The sequence below is a fragment of the Zeus faber genome (assembly GCF_960531495.2).
Source record: "Zeus faber genome assembly, chromosome: 20".
NCBI lineage: Eukaryota > Metazoa > Chordata > Actinopteri > Zeiformes > Zeidae > Zeus > Zeus faber.
The window spans coordinates 5,171,546-5,182,865 of record NC_137207.1 but is presented as its reverse complement, the minus strand read 5'-3'; the positions used below and the strand labels follow the sequence as shown (position 1 = coordinate 5,182,865).

Sequence of the window (11,320 nt, the reverse complement as noted above, 5' to 3'; positions counted from 1 at the left end):
ACTCCCTTGTGCGCCGATTTCTCCCGAGGGGCAACCATCGACAGCTTCCAGGCAGGACGAAGTATTTAATTGGCCCAAATACCCCCCCCCCCCCCCCCCAATGTCGTATTAAGTCATTTAGATATATTGGCTGTTTGTGTTTAATGTATGCGTAGGGATGGTGGCCTTGGATGGCTACAGCGGTTTTATCCATCACATTTTCAGTCAATATTTAAGTTTTTTATTTAGACATCGTTGGCCCTGCCCGTTTCAGATTTCTTTTTAATGCATTTTAGGACACTGTCACAAATGGCAAGGGTTAGAAAGTCGACGACGGCTTATAACACACACACACACACACACACACACACACAATTAAATTAAAAGTTTGCGGCAAACCCCCATCTCGGCGGAACGTTTGTCGGACCGTCCGGCGTGACGTGAACGCAGCATCAAATAAAGCCGGACGATTTGCGGAACTTCGCCGGCGGACGGTTTGGAACGCACAAGAAAAACCGAACGCGGGGGGCCGGTGTGGCGCCCACGGTGTGTCGGTGTTGGCAGCATGGCTCCGAGGAGGCGAGCGGCCAAGAGGGTGAAAACAGGGCACGTCCTGCACGGAGAGGACACTGGGGCGGACACTGGGGCGGCTATGGGAGACAAGAAGCCTGAAGACACGCGGAAGGAACCGAGCGGAGGTCGCGGGTGTAGGAAATACATCGGAGCGCACGTGGGCATACAAGGTGACTCCACACACACACACACACACACACACGCACGCACGCATGCACACACACACGCACGCACGCACACACACGCACGCACACACACACACGCATGCACACACACACGCACGCATGCACGCACACACACAGCCACACACACACACAGCCACACACACACACACACACACACACACACACACACACACACACACACACACACACACAGCCACACACACACACAGCCACAGCAGAGTGGTGTATTTCCCCTTAGCTACGGTTGCTATGCTCCACCTCCGTCTCCCCAGGCGGGATATGGAAGGCGGTGGGCCACTGCACGGAGATGGGAGGCCGCAGTTTCGCTCTCTTCCTGGGTTCCCAGAGGTCCTGGAAGCGGCCCGCCCTGGACCCGACGGCGGCAGCCAAGTTCCAGGAGCAATGCGCACTCAGGGGGTTCGACCCTGCTCACATAGTGCCACACGGATCCTACCTCATGAACTGTGGATCCCCCAAAGAGGGTTTGTGGGTTTGGAAAAAATGATATACTTTTCTGTTTCTATTCTCCCCTTCACTTGGTTCCCACTTGCTCTACGCCCCGTCTAGATGTGTTTGAGAAGAGTCGGGCCATGCTGGTGGACGAGCTGAGCCGCTGCAACGCCCTCGGCCTCCGCCTGTACAACTTCCACCCCGGTTCCTCCCTGGGCTCCATCACCACCGAGCAGTGTGTGGAGAGGATAGCGGGGGCCATCAACCACGCTCACCAGCAGGTCCCCGCTGTGGTCACAGGTACACACACACACACACACACACACATACACATCAGAATCCCATTATTGGATTAGATTAGATCAGATAAGATTCAACTAATTGTCACTGCACAAGTACTGAGGCAACAAAATGCATTTCTCTGCATTTTACCCTTCCTAGTAACTGACATATCTATGAGCAGTTGACTGCCATATAGGGGCTCAAGGACACACCAGCCAGTACCAGGAGGAGCCGGGGATCGAACCGGCAATTCTTCTGATTACTACAGAACCTACTCTACTTCCTGAGCCACTGCCCATTATTATTGGGCCAAGTATATTTTCATACACAAGGCATTTGTCGTGGAAAAGCCTACCTCACACAGAATCGGAGAAACGACGAGAACAAACCGGAAGTCTGTTCATTCTTATGGAGATTCAGATTCTCCGCTGAGGTCTTTGAATTTCCGCATCCGATTGAGTGTCCAGGATGTCTAAAACTTTCCAACTCATGCGACAACTTTCGGTCCGACATCACTAATTGGAAGTGACATCCTTCCAGTTTTTTTTTTTGTATGGAAACTGTTGAAAACTACGTAAATAAGTCTATGTAAAATAATGACTTTATTAACATTAACGTTGGATGTCACCATATCCACCATATCAATAAATCTCTTTTTATATCAGTGAATTGTGTCTTTTTTTCTTTGTTGCACCTAGCAAACATTCATAGATTCATATATTCATGGGGAAATGGTAAACGTCCCTGACATATTTTGTGATGTGAAACCTAGACGCAGTTCATCCCAGGGCCACTAGGGGGAGGATCCCACTGTCGGATGTGATTACATTCGGTGTGGAGCCGGCCTAAGGACTGCTGCATAGTTTGAGAATTGTGCAGTACAGGGCATACTCACACTCTAAATGCAAATCTTAGATGAAATATATAACTCTTTTAATAGTTGTATTTAATCCATTTTTGACTATTATATCAAATAATCAATTAGCTGATAAGTAAACAGTAAATCGCAAGTTTTCATGTCGGTACAGCACATTTCATATGCCAGGGCGATTCAAAGTACTTTACATAAGGCAAAACATATAAAACCATAGAAGAATACAATCTTGGAAATAAAAGCTAAAACCAGGTTTAAAAAAAAAAAAAAAAGACAATAAAATCACAAAATCAATTTAAAGCAGGCCTACACACTGAAACATGGCGAAGCTCAATCCGTTTCCACTTGACCTTTGATACTCTAACCCAACTAGAAACTCAGTAGGACTGTTACTACACACATAGGGACATAAAATGAAGAGTCAATTGGATTACAGTATTTTAGTGTGGGAGAGGGATACTAGAATGACACAAATTTGTTTCCTCTCGCGATGGCAGTGCTGGAGAACATGTGTGGCCAGGGCAGTACGGTGGGAGGCAAATTCGCCGAGCTGAGGAGCATCATCGATCGGGTCAGAGACCGGAGCAGAGTGGGGGTCTGTCTGGATACCTGCCATGCCTTCTCTGCTGGTGAGCGACTGAGTGCTTGCAATGGAAGAGCTTAAAACACAGCACAATAAGTTCTGGAGGAGGCTAAACACTCAGGGGCGGTTTCGCAGACAGGGTTTAATCTAGATCAGGACTAACTTTAACCCCATTTAAATTGATCCAGAATAAGAAAAAAGGCCATCCTGAGACATCGCTTAATTTAAGATGAATTACTTTTAGACTAGGAAGGCCTAGAAGGTAATTAAGGACTAGTCAGCTCCTTCTGTCGAGTCTTGGTCCAGATAATCCATTCCCTCTATTGTGCAGGTTGACCTGGAGGCCCACATTCATTAATCCACCTCCCTCTGGCTAGGTTTAATTTAAGCCTTCACTTAGACCTACAGTAGCTCTAATCTTCCTGCTGGAAATCATATTTTTTCAACAAGGCAAGGGCAAGTCTGAGATATCAGTCTGAAAGGCCATCTCCCTTAGTGCGGATTAAAAGTACAGGTACTCCTCACTTAACGACCTACCTGTTTAACAACCGTTTGGACTTACGACCAGCTCTCCTATCAGTCTGTATTGTACACTGTGTACAATACTGCTGCATCTCAGCGTCAAGCATTTCATCGTGCATCACCCTTTGTATACTATATATACTCTATACACTATATACATCTCATCACCGTTCTCAGTCTCGTTCCCGCAGTCTCAGTATTCACTTCACTAGCGTTCACAATGACCATGCCTCCTTACCCTGAAATAACACAGCTCCTCGCTTATCGACCAATTCACTTAACGACCTGGTGCTAGCAACGGAACTCGGTTGCTAAGTGAGGAGGACCTGTATGATGTAGTCTAAGATTAGGCCTAATCTTTGTCTGGGAAACCGCCCCTATATGCTGCATATGGTCACCTAGGATATGACCTGGCCGCGGAAGGAGGGGTTAAGGCCATGCTGAATGAGTTTGATAAAGAAGTGGGGCTTCACTACCTCAGAGCCGTCCATCTCAACGATTCCAAAGGTGCGCAAAAAGACCAAGCATGTCAAATTCCAACAGATATAAGGAAAAAAAATGAGCAGTGTGCCAACATTTGTTAATTTTGCCATTCTGTGTTTTGCTTTTTTTGGAGCGAAGGTCAGCTGGGCGGTCACCTCGACCGCCATGAAGACATCGGCAAGGGTCAGATTGGAATCCCTGCGTTCCGAGACATCGTCAACGAACCCAGGCTGGACAACATCCCCCTGATCCTGGAGACCCCCGGACGGTGAGAGCGAGAGACACTAGTCGTTACTCTTTGTTGTTGTTTTTTATGAGGGCATTAACTCTTGCTTTCCAGAATAGCGTTCTTTTATGCAATGGACCATCCAACTTGAAATCCCCCTGTACTACGTTGTCTTACAAGTGCAGATGTGGTTCATCCTCTCCCCACAGGCCCGGATTCGAGTATGCCGAACAAATTGAACTTCTCTACTCCCTCTGTGAAAACAAGTAGAGGGTCAACACAGCAAATAAGTTATCGCTGCAACAAGTTTAGTTAAATGTTGAATAAACGCTATGACGCCAGTTGATTGGATTTGTTCTATTTTCTTAATGTGGTCAAAAGATCGCCACTAGGGGGCAGCAGAAAAGCGCAAATAGATCACAGGCGCCTTTGCCATTGCAAATGCTGAGGTCGTGGAACATGAGCCACTGGTTTTGCAAGGAGCTCATGTTGTTGGCATGCCCTCTATGTCCATTGAATTTGATCAACTTTTGTGTTTATTTGCCTTAACCAAATGTGTTGTATAGATAACCCCAAGCAACCACCAGAACCAACACAAATTCAGCCTCTCATCACGTGCACACACATTCCTGTGGTGCCTTTTGGGTACAGCTGTTGAAGACCAACCCTTTGGTGCAGCTGTTGACCCCTGCAAAGACGGTCACACCCAACCATATAGGCAGTGCTGATGCACTCTAAAGACTTGAGCTGCATCCGAAGTGGCATACCTTTTAGTGTTTAGTATGCACCAGTGGTGGAAGAAGTACTCAGCCTTTTTACTGAAGTAAAATTACAAACCCTGAAACAAAAGGACTCATGTAAAAGTGAAAATGAAAGTACCACATTGACGTTTCTATTTAAGTGCTTTCTCTTAAAACTATTAACAGTATTAAAATCACTTGTCATGTCCAGTTTACTGATATAACAGATCCAAAAATACAGCGTTAAGTGTTACTGCAAATAGTACAGGTGGTGTCATAGTCATTTACAAGGATACAGACCTAATGAATCACGGATAAACAATCCTAAATCAGCAGTGTGATAGATCCAGTCCCTGATATCGACATATATGCTGTATATATAAATCCAAATTTTATTTTCAAACTTAAATAACACGACTGTTAGGATAAAAGTTGAAAGTATCCGAAAATGAATATAAGTACAGATACTTGATACAAACATTTATACACTGAAGTAGACCTACACATCATATAAACCCTTGGGGGGAAAAAAGGGGCCATATAAGTCATGGATGAAACCATAGAGGCACTGGGAAATTATAGTTATACAAAGTAAAAGAACACAAAAAACAGTTGAGAGGGAAACAACACAACTACAGTATACAGTCGATGGGACAGGACCAGATTAGCACAGTAAAAAATAATAAAAGTTTCATAAAGAAATATCTACCACTGCAATACCACTTATAATAAATAATCCCACACTCACTAAAAACAACGGAAAGTTATAGAACTGTGCTCATTACCATGGCCCACTTGTAGTGATATGAGACTTACAAATGATGAGTTCGTAGCAAACTCTTCTAACGACTCGGGAGTTGGGAATCACTCAGTCAATATTATTCTCAAAAAAGAGTCAAACCTTTCATCACTATAAATAGTCGTCACTTTCAGAATGAAACTTGTTCTGATGAACATGGAGCTGCTATTCTGGCTGGAACTGATGAATTAGTGCAGCCTCACAATTTTGATCTTGCAACACAAAAGCTCATTTCCATTATTGATTTAGCTTTATGTGGAATTTAGTGGTTGGAAAAAACACTGAATTAATGACCTCATCCTCTTAAACTAAGAGCTAGACAGGCAACAGATGCTGTATGACAAACTCAAGCAGAGCATAAATACATTACTCCCTTGGTTGATCAATAAAGTCCTTTTAAAGTTAAAACACACAGTTTACGCACTAAATTCCAAATCAACAGTTATGATACCAAACCTTAGTCGAGGCGGATAAAAAACAACGACACATCTATCACTGAGGCGTTAGAGAGACAGGAAATGGAGGTGCCTGGCCCCAGAATGTCTCTTAATTTATGACCCCGCCCACAGGAAATGCCTGTCCGGTCCGCAAAGATGCAACAGGCGCCTCACCAGCAGAGACCGGCGTCAGATCTATGGATGAAGGTGGTCCTGGTATGACCGATGCTATATAGTAGGAGTCGTGACATTGTGAGGGGAATATAAAACAACTGTCTTGATACAGACCTCAAGTGTTTCCATTCTGTCATTCGTTTAATGCGTGGGGATCAACACGAGCATCCATCTATGCCTCATCTCTCTCTCTCTCTCTCTCTCTCTCTCTCTCTCTCTCTCTCTCCCCCTTTGTCATGTGAATATTTTCCATAGCAGCCCAAAAGCCACCGCTCTAACTACACGACCGAGTAAATACTTCCAGATATTATGGGCTCAGCGATTGCCGTGCCTCACTAGATCCATATACAAGAAGTTTGTGAATAACCGTATGATGATTACTCACTGACCTCAGTTTCCATCTGCTCCTCCTGTTGCGGGCCGCTCTGGAAATGAATGGCATATGAACGCAAGTTGTAAAGCGCTCAAAAAACACTGTCATTAATTGTGGCGGGCTTTTTTTCTCTGCTTGGATCCCATTGAGTGTGGCGTCACCCCCAACAATGCCATGATGAGGGATTCTTGCAAACACTCTATAAAGGGAGTTTTAAACTCTTATTCATGGAAAATAGTAAATGTCCAGCTAAGCAGACTGCTCGCTGTTCCCCATTTTCCCTGACATATTTTGATGCCAAACTCAGAAGCAGTTCATCTGACGGCCATTACAGAAAGGATCCAACTGTCAGATCCGAATGCGCATTCGATGTGAAGTAAGCTTTATTTGCAATTGCTGCTCTGTATCATAATGTCATTCAATAAATAGTTAAAAAATTATATATGAAAAAAACATTGTCACATAGCCTACACTTAAAAGCAGACATGCACACACATGCACACTCACACACACAAGTCACCACTCGCAGAGTAACCATCACAACTTCGCCTACGCACACACACACACATCGACACGCACACACACAATGGCCCAGACATCATCACATAAACTTTAGAGCTTGAAATGGGGGGAAAAAGAGGTTAAGGACAGGGTGGAGTCCATTTTGTATTTTCAGCAGAGCTTTTTCAGCAACAAGAAATAACGCAATGTAAATTTAGTTCCCCGATAGGCCATATTCTTCTCCCTATGAAAGAGAAAGAAGAACAGGAGGCTGCGTTTCGGCCAAACGGTGTGGTCATCGTGCGGCCTGGCCGTGTTGTGTCATAACGAGCGGTGCTGCTGAGAGGACGTGGCTATAAACAGACATGATGAAAAGCTATGTTTATGGTCGGCCAGTGGTGGAAAGTAACAATGTATATGTATTTAAAAAAATATATATTTGTCAACTTTTACTCAGTTTCAAAGTAAGTACTGGACAGTAAGTACAGTGTATTTGCAGGTTGCACGTCCCCGTTACAGTAGTACAGGATTTATTATTTCGAAGTCCCTTACCAACAGAAAGGGCATTTTTGGGGGGGTTTCGTTCAAGTAGGAAACAAAGGAAAACAAATACATCTAAATAAAATAATCTTTTTCAAGGGATACTCTGTGCCCCATCTGTCCTCATCGTAGTAATGTTGACATTTTTCATCTCATCAAAGAAGAAAATCTTATTCGGGAATAAAAAAACACACTGTGTGTCTCTCCGCATCTGCTCTTCTACTTGCCTCTTAAAGTTGCCATTTACTATAGCGCTACTACCTCTGTCCTCTCTCTTTTAGGTTGGCATGGCTATTTGCATTACAGAAATGAGTCCAGCTGTAATTCTATTATATCAATTTTTTTTATCTAATCACTACATCATTTCCAGACACATTCATTCACCGGGCAAGCCAACCTGCAAGTTGCCCTTTAAGTAACTTAAATCAATAAATTGAGCAATTAATTAAAGTTCAGTCATGGTCTTCGTTTTAACGCCACATTGCATCTCGGGTCATCGTGCTAAGCTCTGGGACGCCACATTCTCTATCAAAAGCAAGACAAATCAGGAAATGTTGAGCACTCATCTGCAAAAAAAAAGGTATAGTAGTACATTATGCCATATTATAGACTGAATATTATATAATAATATGAAGGACTTTTACTTTTAATACTTTAAGTACACTTAAGAGCTAGTACTTATCTACTTTTACTGAAGTAGAAACATCAACATGGTACTGTTACTTTTACTAGAGTGGAATAGAAATCGCCTATAAAGCAAGCAGAGAGACTGCAGAGGCTCTATATAAGGAGACCTGCTGTCGCTTCTCCCACTTCTGTCTCATTCCTTCCATTTGCCTCCCCCTCCTCCTGCTCCTCCTCTCCCCCTCTCGCTCTCTCTCTCTCTCTCTCTCTCTCTATCTCGCTCTCTCTCTCTCTCTCGCTCTCTTCCACTTGGCCCAGAGTTAGGAATGCTACCCAGTCGTGGCTGGGCAAAGGGCCACGAGGAGACAGGCAATCACAGAGGCAGCAGCAGCGGAGATACATAGAAATAAAGAGGGAGAGAGAGTGAGAGAGGATGGAGAAATAGAGGAAGAGAGAAATCCAGCCGTGCTGGAAAAGGGAGAGGAAAGGGAGGAGAGACAGTTAATTCAGCTCATTTTTCATTTTAAGTTTCGCTCTCTCTCTCTTGCTCCAGTCTCCATGTTGTCCATGAAGACACACTGCAAAGCCACGGCCCCTCAGAAAAAGAACAATTAGACAGAAGATTCTTTATCCAGCACACACACCACAACACATGCGGCGACTGCGACCAGCACACACACATGCTTTCAAATGGTGGTCAGTGAAACTTATTCTCTGCTTTTAACCCATCCTGGCTTATTCTTCCTCCGGGGGGCAGCCAGGAGCAGTGGGCAGCATACAGCGACACGCCGGGGACCAATTACAAGTGTCCATCGATGGTGAGACGATGATGTTGTGCATGTTTTTGGTGAAGGTCCTTACTGATGCTGCATGGAGGAAACCCCATGTGAGCACAGGGAGAACATGCAAACTCCACACAGAAAGGCCCCTAATCAAGAGATAACCCAGTGGAGCGCAGTGCCAACAGCGCCCCAGTTGTATAAAAATGATATAAAAAAAAATAATAATAAAAAAAAAAAAAAATATATATATATATATATATATATATATATAATGAATGAAAAGCAGAGATTTTTACACATTAGAATAGATGCTTTGACTTGGAATAAACAAATACGATATACAGCAAAAATTATGTTTGACTGGAATACGTTACATTAATTACTTTCAGGTAGGTTTAGGATTTTTTTTATATACTTTATTAATCCCTCTGGGGATAATAAGTTTGCTGCATTTACCCATCCTAGAATTCCTGATGTATCTAGGAACAGTGGGCTGCCATGTAGCAGTTGAGTGTTTTGCTCCATGGCACTTCAGCCAGGGGTGAATCTGCAATCTTTCCATCAGTAAGACCACCTGCTCTACCTCCTGAGCTAGTGCCCCGCTAGATCAGCATACAGCTGCTTAAAAAACTCCCAGCCATTAGATAGACTTTCCTGCAGTAATCGAAAATAGAAACGTCAGTTTTTCAGTCTGCCTCCTCCATAGTGCAAGTGCGACCACACACAACTATTTTCACACTCACAAAGCCACTGCCACAGAAGCACACTGTCATTTAGATGCCACTCTGGCGACATGCTAACTCCTAATTACGTTGAGGTGGATTAAAGTGTGCACGCACACACACACACACACACACACACACACACTCCTCCATCTAACACTCATGCTTAGTGTGGCGCCTACTTGTTGACCAATATGTACAAACATCTTTGCAAAGGCTTGTGTTGCATTTGTTTTGGTTTTGTAGGACTAGGAGATGATTTGCTGTATGTTTGTATGGCCTGGCATACGTCTGTGTGAGTGTGTGTGTGTGTGTGTGTGTGTTTAGTGTGGGTTTGAGTCAGGCCAGACGCTGAACGTGCTCAATCGTAGGTCAGGTTCTTAGACCGGTTGCCAACACACAAGGACTTACGGTCACACGCCAACATTTCTCATAACGGACACACACACACACACACACACACACACACACACACACACACACACACATTTGACCTGACCTCATATCACCAGGGTCTCAGAGATTAACCAACTATTGTCTTACACTAAGTAAACACACACATTATGGTTTATGTAAGCTCCACTGCTCTGTTGCAAGCTGTTGCAAGGATTCACACTCACGCTCCCGAACCCTTTGAACATATACACACACACACACACACACACACACACACACACACACACTCACACGCACGGTCTATGATTCAAGATCTTTGGCGTCCAATGCTTCGTCCAAGCCTGTGCATTGTGAAAAGGGAGGGAAGGAAGAGGAGGCCTGGGCTGTGTTTCTGTATTTGTGAATGAAAAAGACAACGATAGAACACGTTAGGGCATGGCCAGTGGTCTGCCTGCCCATGGGGTTGGGGGGGTCTGCACAGGTTGCTGTGGTGCACTTGTGCGTGCGTGTCCGCCTCGGCAGGTTTTTTCCTGTGTTTGGCCTCTCATGGACACAAAGCTCTGCCTCTGCACAATAACCCATTGTCCCGTCTCCCCGAAACGCTTCCTGACGGGTCAGAATTCCCGGAAATAAGCCTGCGACAAAAAAAACACTGGCGGCTACACCTCTCACCGCCCACCACTGCCCGGCTCCTCTCTCTCCGACCGAGACGCTCCTGTCAGGAAGCTAATCAGCGTCGTCAATATGAGTGTGGTCTGAGTGTGGAGATCTGAAGGCTCGTTGCATCTGTGACGTGACTGTACCCTGGACTCTACCTTAATCCACGCATTGATTTCCTAACATGTTTAGAGATTATCACTTGGGTAAAGGGTCTTAGTCTGTGTTTTTCACTAGTATGCCACGAGAGCCAGGTATGCCGTGAAAACTTTTCAAATTCCACTTTTCCAGTTCCACTTTTTGTGTCGCATCATCCAAATTGCAAGGCTGGACTCCGTTCCAGCCAGAATAGCGACACTTTGTTCGTCAGAACAAGTTTCACTCTGGAAGTAACGGCTATACGTAGTGAGGAAAGGTT

At 44.6% G+C, this 11,320-nt stretch overlaps 1 protein-coding gene across 2 annotated transcripts; it reads left to right on the top strand.

Moving 5' to 3' along the window:
• The first annotated feature begins 479 nt into the window (after nt 1-479).
• LOC307245732 (putative endonuclease 4) lies at nt 480-4,496 on the top strand. Of its 2 annotated transcripts, XM_080021384.1 has the most exons (7): nt 480-722; nt 1,010-1,219; nt 1,305-1,487; nt 2,841-2,972; nt 3,851-3,955; nt 4,070-4,199; nt 4,367-4,496. In XM_080021384.1, exons 1-7 carry the CDS (start codon nt 545-547, stop codon nt 4,425-4,427), a joined length of 999 nt encoding a protein of 332 aa, XP_079877510.1. In that variant the 5' UTR covers nt 480-544; the 3' UTR covers nt 4,428-4,496. The 2 variants fall into 2 exon arrangements, with proteins under 2 accessions (XP_079877510.1, XP_079877511.1); XM_080021385.1 differs by lacking the exon at nt 1,010-1,219.
• Nucleotides 4,497-11,320: the final 6,824 nt, after the last annotated feature.